The sequence below is a fragment of the Gopherus evgoodei genome, chromosome 12 (assembly GCF_007399415.2).
Source record: "Gopherus evgoodei ecotype Sinaloan lineage chromosome 12, rGopEvg1_v1.p, whole genome shotgun sequence".
In the NCBI taxonomy this organism is placed as follows: domain Eukaryota; kingdom Metazoa; phylum Chordata; order Testudines; family Testudinidae; genus Gopherus; species Gopherus evgoodei.
In genome coordinates, this window is record NC_044333.1 from 5172315 (window position 1) to 5187230 (window position 14916).

Genomic DNA, 14916 nt, shown 5'->3' on the forward strand with positions numbered 1-14916 from the left:
TGATAGAATTTTTAATGTATTGAAATGCTCACATTGACTGTATATCTCTGAAATCCTCTGAAAGATAGAAGCGTAGCAGAAATGCACCTGAGGGCAGCATGTGGGCATGAGAGAGAGTCTCCAGTGAGAGTTTCACACCCCAGGCTGAATTTGCAGGGCTGGTGGGGGGTGATGGTCCTTGTCTCATTTGTAATTAGAGCACGTTTGGTCTGGACTTTCTGGATCCTGGTGTGGCCAATTTTAGAGTCACTTTTCAGAGCACAAACTGCAGTTTGAAACTTCCTTACTCCCCTTTTTGTATGTTGTAGCTTTGGCCTGTATGATGCCAAACTAAATGAAATAACATTTTCTATGTGGTTATTTCTTTGTCCCAAGTGCCAGATCTGATCCTGAGACAGGTTAGGATCCAAATAATGAGCATCCAAACAGGCATTGTAAGGTGCAGTTGGCCTGCTTTACTAGTAAGCGGGAGAGTATGATGGAGCTCCCCTCACTCCTGCTTGAAGAGCCATGTCTGTCCCCTTTGCTATTTGAAAGGGTAGGGGGTAGCTGGAACTGAATGTAAAACTTGAGTTTAGTGGCATCCTAAATCTGGGTTAAAAAAATAAAGGGATGGCACCATCAAGTAATCTAGGCTCCAGACTTGACGATAGTTAAAAATGTTTTCCAAACCTGGATATAATAGAAATGTTTTAAAAAGCTGTCATGGAAATTTTCTGTTTGGTTGCTTATCGTTTGGTTGCTAGATGTAAAGCTTCTCCTGTAATGTTAGGAGCCCACCCACAATAATTTAGTGCTAGACTAGTAGGTGAGCGTAACATGGATTAGAAACTGACCTACTTTGTTTTGCTGCTGAGCTGAACAGAGTGATACAAAATACAACACCCAATGGCACAAAATGCAGCAGCCAATCTTATCACACCATGGTTGCCCCGAACACGTCACACCAGTGCACTGCTCTCTGCTCTGAATATAAAATCATGTTCAAGGTCCCTGCTGGCTAGTTAAAGCCCTCCAGGGGATTGACACCTCTACCTCGATATAATGCTGTTCTTGGGAGGCAAAAAATCTTATCGTGTTATAGGTGAAACTGTGTTATATCAAACTTGCTTTGATCCGCTGGAGTGCACAGCCCCACCGCCCCGGAGCACTGCTTTACCTCATTTTATCCAAATTCGTGTTATATCAGGGTAGCGGGTGTGCTTGTGAGCTCCTCTCCCTCCATGACCAGGGCTTTCCACAGCAGCTCTCTTAGGTAGGTTTAATTTTGTGGGAGGGCTCTGGTATTGTGGTGCTAAGTGGCAAATGAGTACCTACATAAAGTGATCTGTGATTGTGTTAATGCAGATCAGCATTTTATTTTACACACGTGTAAGTCTGACCAGGTTTATGCTAGCTCTGGCTTCAGTTTGGATTGAAAGAGAGTTGCTGTTTGTTGAAGCCAGGGAAAAAATAAACTTGAGCGTTTTCTTTTTGAGTGGCATGATCGGCATTAACTGTTGGAAATAAAGCATTGGCTTGAATTTGGGGCGATGCAAGTGCATGGTGAGGTGGAGGGGCATATCCCCCCGAATGCGGCCAGGTTTGGGGTGTTCCATGAACTGTGGGACACAATATAATTACAGCTAGGTTTGTGGGAGGAGATGGACTCTGAAGATGCTCTGAATCTGAAAATGAGATAAATCTATTCTGAACATTGTAAAAGGGATTTAACATCTCTCTCCTGCTCTTTTGTTTTTCACAATGGAAGGACACATTGAATAAAACCCTTCTCAACCCTCGAACTGGTTTTAAAAAGCCTTTTTGAGGGAATGAAATGTAGACTGACATTCTGCAGTGGAAAAGCAATAAGCCAGGCCGGAGTGTGCATTAGTGTCTATTGAGGAGCTCTCTGGAGATTGAAAGCACAAGGTAATGCACCTGAGAAGTACCCATGCTGGCTCGGCTTATTGCTATAATCTAAAACGGGAAGCTGGTGTGTGTGTGTGTGTGTGTGTGTGTGCGCGCGCCTGTGCAAAAACGTACATGATTCGCTACACAAAGGAAACTTGGCATCTTTTCACAAGAATAGACAAAAGAAGCCACAATGAGCCATAACAGCCATGTTTTGTCCGTCTCTTTCTGTGGCTGAAGCAGAAAAATAGCCACCCTAACTGGCCTTCACTATTACTATAGAGGCATGGTCCTGCCTTTATATTAAGGTTGGGTCTGGTTTCTCACTTAAAGCACAGATTTAACTTCTTTGTTTTGTTTAAACAATATAGTGTAGCTTCCCAAAATTTACAGCATATAAATATTGAATAAATAATATTGTAAATATTGAATTTTCTGTGGATTTTCATCTAACTCTGTTAATTTGAGTTAAAATGCATTTTAAAATGAAAAATGTTAAGGAGTTTTTCATGATCTGATCCATTTTCAGATTCCATTTGCTAACATATGGCTGGTTTGATGCCATTCATGGTTTCCATATAAGGGCTCTGAAATGCCTGCAAATATAAATAGCGGTGAGTGGAATAGGTGAAATCTGACCTCCTAGCACTGTGTACCATCCCCTAGGCCAGGGGCCGGCAAACTTTCTGGCCTGAGGGGATGGCCTTTTTGTGCCTCACCAAACAGCCAGGCATGGCCTGGCCCGGCCCCTTATCTGACCCCCGCCTGCTTCTTGCCCCCTGATGGCCCCCCGGGGACTCCTGCCCCATCCAGCCCCCCCCCCGCTCCCTGTCCCCTGATGCTGCCCCCCCGGGACCCCTGCCCCTTCTACCCTCCCTCTCCCCCCCCCACTCCCTGTCCCCTGATTGCCCCCAGAACCGCTGCGTGGAGACTTCTTTGATTTTAGTGGCTGAATTTAGTGATCACAGAAATGAAGGATTAATAGCAATGTCCAGAGACTGGCAGAATGGTGACGAGATTGTGTTATGCAAGTTTTCCCCACGATTCTGCCATGGCACTTCAGTCCTGACCTGCAAAACACTAGGGTCTCCCTTGACCAGATACTGATATCGTGCCAACTGGTGTGGTACTTCTGTGAAATGAACAAACTTCGTGAACAAACTTCTCCAGGGAGTAGGACCTGCGAAGATACTAAACTCATGTCACTTGTGGCCTCAGCGGTATATGTTCTTATTTCTTTTTAAAGAAAGGAGTTTAATTAAATAAAATCAAAGATCTGTACAGTACAGCAGGTAAAACCTCCAGTAGCATAAACAGATCAATAAACTGGTTTGTGTTTGCTGACCAGAAGAGATTTCTAATTGCGAGTGTTCCATACTCCCTGTTAGTGATGGAAGTAGAATAATTGGAAGGATAAAAAATCCAATTTGCTTTTGTTTGGAGTTTGTTTTTGTTCAGTTTAATTTAACTAGCTTGGTGAAACAAGCTCTTCTGTTGCAGGTGAGCTTGGCTACTTTTTAGTCCCAGTTCCGTATTCAAAGAGTGAGGTTGTTTACAGGGTTCTTCAGTGAAATGGTACAGGTTCAGGTATGTCATCTTCAAAAATGACATGAATTGACCCAATTTATGTTTGTTCCTGTTTTTTAGAATATGTTCTTCTGAGACACATCCCTAGTTCCCCCATTCTGCATTGGGCAAATGCCTCTTAATCTGAATAATTCATTGGGGTTTAAACCTGCCTGAATGACAGAACACCTCTTGGGTCACCCAGGTGACATGGACATGTGACTGTTAACAGTCCTGCATGAGAAATGACACTCAATGCATGACCTGAAGCTTTATATCCATGCAAGCATCTGCTACATGTCAACCCCCAACCTTATTGCCCAAATGCATCTTCAATATATGTGTTTGAATTTACCTATCCTGGAGATCTTGGAGACATTGTGGATAGTTCTCTGAAATCATCCGCTCAATGTGCAGCGACAGCCAAAAAAGCAAACAGAATGTTGGGAATCATCAAGAAAGGGATAAATAATAAGACAGAACATTTCATGTTGCCTCTATATAAATCCATGGTACACCCACACCTTGAATACTGTGTGCTGATGTGGTCGCCCCATCCAAAAAAGAACATATTGGAATTGGAAAAGGTTCAGAAAAGGGCAACAAAAATGATTAGGGCTATAGAACAGCTTCTGTATGAGGAGAGATTAATAAGACTGGGACTTTTCAGCTTGGAAAAGAGGCAACTAAGCGGAGATATGATAGAGGTCTATAAAATCATGAGTGGTATAGAGAAAGTAAATAAGGAAGTGTTATTTGCTCCTCATAATATAAGAACAAGGGGCCGTCAGATGAAATTAATAGGGAGCAGGTTTAAAACAAACACAAGAAAGTATTTTTTCACACAACGCATTGTCAGCCTGTGGAACTCCTTGCCAGAGGGTGTTGTGAAGGCCAGTTCTGTAACAGGGTTCAAAAGGGCTCTAGATAAATGCATGGAGGCTAGGTCCATCAATGGCTATTAGCCAGGATGGGCAGGGATGGTGTCCCAAGCCTCTGTTTGCCAGAAGCTGGGATTGGGTGACAGGGGATGGATCACTTGATGATAACCCATCTGTTCATTCCCTTTGGGGCACCTGCCGTTGGCCAGTGTCAGAGGACAGGATATTGGGCTTGATGGGCCTTTGGTCTGACCCAGTATGGCCGTTCTTATGTTCTATGTGACAAACAGGTGTTGGGTGGAAGGCTTACCATTAAAGCCTCCCAGCTGGAGGGAGGATGGCTGTGTTTCTACAATGTCCAGGACTCTTGTCTTGGGGATCAGAGAAAATCTGTCTGCCAGGTGACCAGAGATGTGCCTTTAGATGGCAAGAGGCAGCTTGAATATGGCAGGCAACCTGTGAGCTCCAGGTGCTTGTGTGTTTAACTCTGGTCTTGGGGGCCTGCTTCTTCGCTGCTGTACAGTCTCTTTATGGGCTTCTGTTATCTACTCCCCATCACAGTTTGTGAAAATGGTAAAAATGCCGGGGAAGATACAAGGGGAGTACTGAGTGGTAAGAGGAATTAGTTAATGCCTGTCCACATGAATTGCAATGGCTCGGACAAGAAAGTTTTCAATCAGGAAGCCCTGTTGGGGCCACCTTGCGAAAATACATTGGGATTTAGAAAATAGTTAGCCTTTGCCATGGGGATGGAAGGAGCCTCAAAACGAAACTGTTCAAGAAAGCATCACTGCAAACAACTTATATGCACAGGAAGCCGGAGCCCCACCAGTCTTATGTGAAGTGTAGCAACTAGTGATTGATTTCCCTCACTTTATAGATTTAAGTGTGGTACAGTTGTTGAAGATCTAGCACGATGGATGTATTTGCGATGAACTATAGCGGCTTGCTTAAAAGATGGAAGCAATATTTTCAGAGGTTATTAACTTTATTGGTTGTAAGCCTCCATTTAAAAGTGAGAGGATGAAAATCCTGTTGTTGTCAATGATATCTGCAACAGGCAGTGTTCACTAAGGTCAAAAGGCTTTACAGTAACTCCTTGCTTAACATTGTCATTCTGTTCCTGAAAAATGCGACTTTAAGCAAAACAATATTAAGCAAATCCAATTTCCCCATAAGAATTAATATAAATAGGGGGGGTTAGGTTTCAGGAAATTTTCACCAGACAAAAAACTATATATTATATAGATATACACACAGTATATGTTTTAAACAAACAATTTAGTACTGTTCACAGCTATGATGCCTGTGAAGCTTGGTTGAGGGGGTGGAAGAGGGAGGGCTATTTCCCAGGGAATGCCTTTCTGCTAAATGGTGAACTAGCACTTGGCTGAACCTTCAAGGGTTAACACATTGTTGTTAATGTAGCCTCTCACACAAGGCAGCACAAACACGAGGGAGGGGAGACAGCACAGCAGACAGAGACAGACACACATTTTGTGTGTGGGAGAGAGAGAGAGATGCACTCTGCCCCTTTAAGTAAGCTGACCCACTCCTAAGGGCAATGTTTTTTTAAGTGGATCAGGAAGTTGAGACAGCAGCTGCTGCCCCAAGCGCTCTGTTTTCCTCCCTCCGTGTCTCGTCCCTGCTCTATATGGAGAAGGGGTAAGCGGGGTGCAGGAACAGGGGAGAGGGGGACACCCTGATATTAGCACCCCTCGTACCCTCCCTGCACAGCGAGCAGGAGTCTCTGGGAGCAGCTCCAAGGCAGAGGGCAGGAGCAGCACGTGGCAGTGGGGGGAGGAACAGCTGAACTGCTGATTGCTAGCCTGCTGGGCGGCTGCAGCACAGGAAACTTAGGGGTGCGGGGAGCTGAGGGGGGGCTGCCGGTCCACCCTGGTTCCAAGCCCCCACCAGCTAGCTGCAACGGGCCGCTCTTCCTGCAAGCAGTAGACAAAGCAGATGGCTGCCAAACAACGTTAGAAGGGAGCATTGCACAACTTTAAACAAGCATGTTCCCTAACTGATCAGCAACGAAACAACGTTAACCGGTACGACTTTAAGTGAGGAGTTACTGTACATGAATATGAACAAATTCCCCAGGAGAAACAAACAAAACTGAGGTCATATGATTCCTTGACTTTTGGTCTCCAGTCACCAGAGGGAATAGAGCTGTCCCAAGATAGATGATAAGGAATCACAATTGCTAGTGACGTTGAAATAGGTAATGATGATAGAGATAAAGAGGGATTTTTTTTGTAAACTAACCAACTCTCCCTTCCCGCAACATTGCAGGGAAATGGTACAACCACAAACCAGGTATATTTTCATCTCCATGTCCATTAACATTTGATAATAAGTTGAGTAAAGTGAGTGGCGTCAGGCATGTCTGTCCCTAGCATCAGCCCAACGTTGTTTGCAATGCATGACCTAAGTTGGAGCACACGGTGTGTTTGTCTTTAAGTATAACTGTGTTATGGCAAAAGGTTCTAGGAAAAAATGCTCCATCTTGGAATGAGAATGGAAAACATATAAACTTACTGGATATATTTGGTCATCCATAAGAATTCAAGAGAGAACAAATCGAGATTCCCGTGGAAAATAACTGTCCCAATGAAGGACTCGGTCATTTGCCTGAGGACCTACATTTTTCAGTTGCTCCAAACTTTTCACCTTGTGAGCTTCTATATCAAGAAGCAAATGCAAGGTGTCTTCCTATTTCAGTGTGGATTCAGTTTTGTGAATGCTAGGTAAATCTTAAATGTAAAATGAATCAACCATTTCTGTGATCGTCTCTTGGTATTTTGAGTCCAGCTGATATAAGGAAGTTTCTCTTATCAGGAAGACAATATTCTTTGGTTCACAGTAGAAATTGTCTTTATAGCAGTCAGTCAAGACCAGGGATGCTAGAACTAGGAGTGCTGGGCGTGCAGCAGCACCCCCTGGGTTGCAGCGGTTTCCATCATACACAGGGTTTACGGTTTTGTTCAATGGCTTTTAGTACCCCCACTATATACATTGTTCTACTGCCACTGGTCAAGATGGTTTCTTGGATGAGAGTCCTTCTTTTGGGTTTTTTAAATATAGTGCTTTCCAGCCGTTGCTCATCAGCAACCACAGCTTCAGCCTCTTGGTTCCGAGGTTTTGTCAGTTGAATTTCCCAAAACTTGAGCTTGGATTCTACACAGAACTATTGTGTCTGACAAAAGGATTTCTGGATATGCACAGGCTCTGGGGTTTTCCCCATCTCCGAATTAGGTACCAGATACTCATCAGGAGATTCTTTGTGATAAACCAGCATTAGCAAGGTTACCATTTTAACTCGGCTGGAATCTCACCAGGGACCTACATTTAGAAATGACACAAGCTTAAAAATTCTCCCCTTTTCCAAGGGAAACTGGAAGGAAGGAATCCTCCCGGGATATCGGTCAAGAAAATTTTAATTGGATCTGTGGAATCAGTGGCGGCAGCATCTAAATAATCAGCCATCTGTTAATCTAGTCCTAGATGACTCTGAGGTTACATACACTTTCACCACAGTGCAGGAGTCCGAGATTTTTCTCCTTTATATTTTTGCCCCATTTTTAAGTAACACTAGCTGTATTTTTAGCCTTCCTGATCCTGGGCTGCTCTGGGAACTAGAGAGTTTCCTGGGAGCCTACATTACGGCTCCATCCTCATAATGCCCTGTGGGCTGCAGAACTGCCTGGAGTCTTTGCATGCTGGAACCCCCTATGCCAGGCTTGGGAGGGGGTTTGCTAGGTAGCCTTATTGCTGTCTGCATCATGCCTGTAGGTAAACCGGTGCAACTTCTGTGTGTGGACAGGGCCTTAATTTCCCATTGGTAAAATGGGCCTAAGAACCCTTTCTCTCTCCCACCCTTGTCTGTCTTGTCTAGCTAGACTGCAAGCTGTTGGAGTCTCTTCTGTGTGCTTGGACAGTGCCTAGAGGCCCTTAAGTTGGGGACCAAATGGAACAAGAACAATAAATGGCTTTATTTAACCATTTCTCTCCTGGACAAACCCCCAAAATGTCATGGTTTATGGACTATGATGTGGATAGTATTTTGTGGTCGTCACCTCCCCCTCCACCCAGCTAATGCTAAAAGGAAGTCTTTCTTATTGTTTGCTACCGGCTGGAGTTATGGCTGCTCCTGGCACATGTCAAGGCAATCCCTGGTCCGTGTCAGGTCAGGTTGAAAAGCAGGATTGGAGGGGAAGCACCTGTTGTAGGATGAAATTTTGTCTTCTCTTCTGGTGGCAGGAGCCAGAGTTGGTGGCTTCAGATGAGCAAACGAAGACCAAATCAGGGATGAGGCCTGAGGTTCAATTGACTTTACATCCAATAAACTCATAGACTTTAAGGCCAGAAGGGACCGTTATGATCACCTAGTCTGACCTCCCGCACAGCGCAGGCCACAGAATCTCACCCACCCACTCCTGTAATAGACCCCTAACTGCTGGCTGAGTTACTGACGTCCTCACATCATGATTTACGGACTTCAAGTTACAGCAAATCCACCATTTACATTAGTTCAAACCGGCAGGTGACCCATGCCTCCTGCTGCAGAGGAAGGGGTAAAACCCCTAAGGTCTCTGCCAGTTTGACCTGGGTGAAAATTCCTTCCTGCCCCCAAATATGGTGATCAGTTATATCCTGAGCATGAGGGTGAAACCCTTCAGCCAGACACCAGGGAAATAATTCTGTGTAGTAACTCAGAGCTCTCCCAGTCTCTGACTGTTGGAGATACTTGCTAAAAGCAGCTGCAGATGGGCTGTATGACATTCTAGGCACTCTCCCAAGGTCACGCAGGGAATTGAATCCAAGTATCCCAAGTTCCAGCCTAGCCCCCTGCTGTATCATCCTTTGCCCTCTGGTGATCCCTTCTGGCCTTAAACTCTCTATAAATCTCTGTTAGTTTCTCTGATTAGCTAATACTTAGGTTAGCCATATTCTGAAGGCTTTGTATCTTTCATGTGAGGGAGAGAGGATTGCTTTTGGCAGAGATAAATAACAGGCCTACGGAGTTTCAGCACATTTAAAATCTTTTTCTGACCATTTTACCCAAGAAAGAGCATTCTGTCAGACTGTGTGCAATAAGTGGACTCCACATTTTAAAATAGCTGGGTTCTTCTTTCCTGCACAAGGAAAGAGCGAGAAGCAGAAGACAGATACATTGGTCATCTAGCAGACTTTACATTTACCTTTATTGTTTAATAGACGTATTAACACCAAGTAGTTACATGTCTGTGCATTGGCCTAGTTGTGATGACTGTATCTGAATCCTTGTCTAGTGCATTCCGTTACTCACATGCTAGGGATCTGGCCAGGTGTTTCTTGAATGCTGCTGTGTATTTATTCACCACATACTGTTTACAATATTACAGTGATGAAAGTAACAAAAAACCCTGGGATGGGGAGAGAGAGACAACATGTGATTTCATAGATCTGCCATCGCGTTGATGGAATCGGCAGATCTCAGTTTTATCCCATATCATGTGTCGGCTACACTGCCTCCTCCACCTTATTTCTGCCATGACTTCTGCTCAGATTTTTTCCTTCCTCCTTCACCATCTGTCCCCTTAACCTTCCAGCACACAAGGAATTTTCAAAATTGTCCATTTTGTGCTGTTACCATATTTTGTCACACACAAAAATCTGAATACATAGTGTAAAGCATTACAAACAAGAGTAGCAGCATGTGTTTGTGCTGCTGTAAACTTGCATGGCAGCACTTTCATGTGTTCCTGGGAAGGAGGGGGCGGGGTATTGGATTATTTACTGGGTTACACACTTTTCCTTCCAAATTGCAATGTTTAGTGGATGTGGGTTTTTTACAAAAATTCCTCATATTTGCAGCATCAGCTGTTGACCTGAGAACACAATCTTTGGAATGTGTATGTGATTTGTCAGCTAATGTTGAGTTAACTAGTGACATACTTTGTCATCTAGACATAGTCAATCCCAGTAATGTGTTCATATCACAGATAGCCTGGAGTCTTGTCTGTTTTATGCATGCAGGGGAGTAAGACTAGGTCTCAGCTGAAGACCTGCCTTGTCTTGGCTTTGAATTTCATGTGGAGCTCAGCTCCTGCTCACTAGCTATGTTCCTCATGAGGGGAGAGCAGGAAAGGGATTGTGACTCTTGGCAAGGGTGTGTCCAAGTCACAATCCTTCTGGAGCAGGGCAGGCTACGTGTTCCTCCCCACCCCCAGGGCTGTGCCTAAAGGTGCAGTCTTGCCCCCAGTGTGCATTTGGGGCTGGTTGCTGGGACGTAGTGGCATTTGGCACAGAAATAAAGCTGTGGGTAGGGAGCTGAGTCATTTCCCTGCTGGAGCTGTCCAGCATCTGAATAAACAAGGCACTCTGAGTGACCTGAAAGGTATTCACACACATTCAAACCAGAGTAACGTACTCAAAGTAACAGGCATTTGTGTGACAGGGATTGGGGTGTCTTGGGTACGATCAGAAAAGTTTATTCTTAAAAACATGAACAAATATTTTTAATTTTGAAATTGTCATTTTAGAAGGTGACATCTAGGGAAATAAGTAATAACATCACTGGTGCCTAAGAAATTGGGGGTAACCTGCCTCAGCCTTACATTGCATGGCGGGGTGTGAGAGAGAGAGCACGCACTAACATAGGCAGTATTAATGTCCCCTCAGTTTTGATTTATGTCAGTCTCTCCTGAGATTTCTTAGTTACGCGACTGATGAGAAGAGCAGAGTGAGTTACCTGGAACGTGCATTGACAGCCAATCGCATGTGCTACCTGTTTATGTTCCTGGAGGCGTGTTTTCGGCCTGTGGCCAATATTGGTTTAATCAGCAAGCACAGTCTGTTTTGTGCAGCAACTGAAAGAACTTCAGGTGGGAGCACAGTGGTGTATGAAGGCTAGGCCATGGAATCAGGGGATAGGAATAATTGTGCATGCTTTAGTCACACGGTTTAAATGGTGAAGTCCACATTACTAATACTCAAGCAGATACTTCCATGGGTTATTCATTAACAGCTCATAGGCTGAAATTTGGTCCGATAAATTATTTATCCCCAGAACTGAAAAATGAACAAGTTTCTAGAAATCACGGGCTGCCAGTGGGCAGGAAAAAGGCTGTTTATTGTTGTTCACAACAAACAATTCAGCTGACCCTGCTGAGGAACATTTAATTAGTGGGCAGTGTCAAGTGGGGAAGATGAATTTCAGGAAACTCTGCAGAATGGTGGGAGGCTTTTCTGAGAGTCTGTTGGAAGAGTGACACATCAGAGCAGATGGCTATTGTACATTTGTCAGTTGTAAAGAAATTGTGCCCCCTGACATACTGAAAGGATTGTGACCCTAGCCCAGAGCACTGCCACTGCTAAAGGGTCGCATCCTCTGCCCTAGCTCCACTGGGGTCATAGTGATTCACATCACCTGAGAATGGGCCCAAGTATGCGTTGTGTTGGTAAGGGCATGGGAACAGAGTTCAGGATCTGGCAGGTGCTTCAGTCTTCGGGGCTCAGAGTCCAGCGGAGGAGGAGGAGGAGTGGTGATCTGCAGTGGACCCCAGTAGCCCATTTGGCAGTGTCATTTGGTGGGGGCTGATGGAAGCCTCCTACACTCTGTGGCCTGACACCGCACTAGTTATAACTTTGGGACTTGAGGATGGATGAGTGAGGGGAAGTGGGAGAAGGGAAGTGCCCTGGGGATGCCTACAAGTGAAATAAATCAGTGCCCGGCACTGCGGGGCATGGCTGGCTCTCTTTGGGCGGAGAGGGGTGTTGCATGTCTAACAAAGTCATGGCGAATATTGTTTTCTCATCGTTTGCTTTTAATTTTTCAGCCCTGGCCCAGCGTGTCCAATCTGGCCAAGGACTTCATTGATCGCCTGCTCACAGTGGATCCCAGTGACAGGATGACAGCTCTTCAAGCCTTAAAGCACCCCTGGGTAGTCAGCATGGCAGCCTCCTCATCCATGAAGAATCTGCATCGCTCCATCTCTCAGAACCTCCTCAAGAGGGCGTCCTCTCGCTGCCAAAGCACCAAATCGGCCCAGTCCACCCGCTCCAGCCGCTCCACCAAATCCAATAAGTCGCGGCGGGTGCGGGAACGGGAGCTGCGGGAGCTCAACCTGCGTTACCAGCAGCAATACAATGGCTGAGAACTCAACAGGAAACTGCCAGCTGTCTTTCCAGGTGCACTTCCTGTGCTGCAGGTGTGCAACGCTCCCACGCGGCGGGCAACACCCAGGCTCCTGCTGCAGGAGTGACCCTCCATGTGCACGAAGCTTGTGGAAAATGGAACCTTTGCTCACAAGCCCCCAACAGTGGGCACTCCTCACTTGGGTGGGCTGCGTTTCGGAGCCTGATGCAGGAAGTGGAGCAGTGAAAGCCTTCCTTGTGCTCATTCAGGTCCAGAGTGAAGGTCAAAGTTCAGGGCCTCAAGTAATCAGCAAATTAGGGAGCCACATGAAGAGAAGAGCCCCCTTCCCAGCCCAGGAGTTTGGCTTCCTTTAGTTATTTATTGATTCCAGAATGTTAAGTCCCGCTGTATGCTTGGACAGTATTTATATTGGACTCCATTGATGCCGGTGGGAGTCACATTCACAGCTCGGGTTGGGATTGCCGTGATTCAGCTGCATGAAGGAAATGCCAGGCAGGAGTCTTCAGTAAGGAGCATGAAGCAGAGAGGTTTCCCCCAAGGGCCCCGGTGACTGTGATAGCGTCACAGGTTACTCGTGCTGGTTAAGGATTGATTGAGGTATTGGCGCCCTGGAGCGCAGATGGTCTGCAGTCGCAGTTCCCCTTTGCCCTGACTGAAGGTTCCTAACTGTGGGCAGGGGAGAGGATGCGAAACCTGCAGGAGCAAAACATTTTGCAGGACACCTAAAACCATCTTTTCTAAAGCGAACCCCATGGCTAGCCCTGGCCCCCACCCCTGCGCTAGCACTCAGGAAGATCTCCTCTGTCTCGGGAAGTGTAAGGCTTGTGAGCCAGTGCAGAGCGGCTGGGGCAGGCACAAAGGGCGGGTGCAGCTGTGTCAGGAGAGGCCACTTTGAACATATTTTGAGGCAAAAAGCATGAGGATAAATGGAAGCAGAGGTTGGTGCTGGCAGGGGCCCCGCTGATCTGGGCGTCCTCAGAGGTGAGCTGGCGATCCTTCTTGCCGCTGGGTTTGAGGTTTTTGAATTCTTCACCCTAGTGTTGCACCATGACCCAACAGACGAATGGTTCCAACTGTGCCACGTTACCAGGCCAAAACTGTGACTGCTCCAGCCATTACCCACTGCCTCCCATTCGGCCACCCACGCTGATTCTGCCAGCGCCTGGCCTGCTTGGCACCCCAGGCCTGCCTTTGGGATAGCTTCATGGCAGGTTACGGTGTGCATAAGGGAGTGGGATGGGGGCAGTCATGTTGCCACAGAAACTCCTTGTTAACACTGGGATGGGAGCCTTTCCTACTGGAGCATCGGCCCTGGTAACACATGCCAGGCCTAGGGAATCACTGCTCCAGGTGCTCCATCAGGGTCACTCGGCTCCTTGTTTTCCTCCGTGGACTTAAGGCAGAGTCATCTCTGCCGTGACCTTGTGCAGGATGTGTCATTCCCTGTGGCTAGGAGGCACTAAAACACTGATCTCCAGAGTCCCAGATTGGTGCCTTACCCACAAGCCTTTCCAACGGTTTTCTCCTCCCTTGTGTAGGATAAATGAAGCTGCAGATTGCCACATGCTGACTTCTGGTCTAATCCAATGTGTTCCCTCCCCATCTCAGTTCCTGACTGAGCCAGAACCTGCGGGAACATCTGTCTCACCTTGGAGAGTCTTCCCTCAGGGTTGGTAGCCATTACTCTTCAGAATGCTGCAGCCGTAGAGCCTATCTCCTTGGCGATTGAGTTATCATGGGATGCGTCATCCGGAAAGGTCCCGTGTGACGTCACTCATGGCAGATGTAGGGCCTAATGTGTTTTGGGAAACAAAATGCTTTTATAGAGGTTGTATCAGCTCTGCACAAAGTCAGTTCTTGGTGACTCAGCTTGAGGCTAACAAGGTCTGTCTGACTTTCGGGTGTGTGAGTGACATGCATGATGGTGTGACCTAGGCCTTGCCTCTGTGATGCAGGCTGTGATCCTGAGGCCAACTGACCTCTCACTGGTTTGATTAGTGTCCACACTTCTTCTGGGCTTCTTGTAAGCAGAGCTCCAATTCTCACCGATGCAACCTTGTCTCTTCTGTGGGAAACCTCCGAGTATTCTTGGGCACATGCAAGAAGAGCAGTGCAGATTGTTGTGTTGGCCTTTCACCTCTTGGTTTCAGTTGGGTGGGTCACCCCCTCTTAGTTCTAACATGCTCATGCCCAGACAGTAGCCATATGTAAGCAAAGAAGAGGATGGTGGAGATTTCCCGGAAGGAGAGGGAGTCCAAGCTCCTCTTGGAACCTCAGGCAATCTCCTGTCCTTTTTTTCTGTTTGTTTTGTTTGTTTACTTTGCCCTCCCAGTCCCCAGGAGAGGCTAGTGTCAGGAATTCGACTAGCTGAGTGCAGGTTACAAAAGTTGCATGGGCTGGGTTGTCTCTGGAAATGTGCTGCAGTCGCAGATC

The 14916-nt window shown here is 46.3% G+C and overlaps 1 protein-coding gene across 4 annotated transcripts in view; it reads left to right on the top strand.

Annotated features, from left to right (window-relative positions):
• Positions 1 to 14044, top strand: part of PSKH1 (protein serine kinase H1) — a 57150-nt gene extending 43106 nt beyond the window's left edge. For all 4 annotated transcript variants that reach the window (XM_030581612.1, XM_030581611.1, XM_030581610.1 and 1 more), the window contains one exon: positions 12164 to 14044. In XM_030581612.1, the coding sequence (XP_030437472.1) occupies positions 12164 to 12481 (318 nt within the window). In that variant the 3' untranslated portion in view covers positions 12482 to 14044. The remainder of the gene's footprint in view (positions 1 to 12163) is intronic.
• Positions 14045 to 14916: the final 872 nt, after the last annotated feature.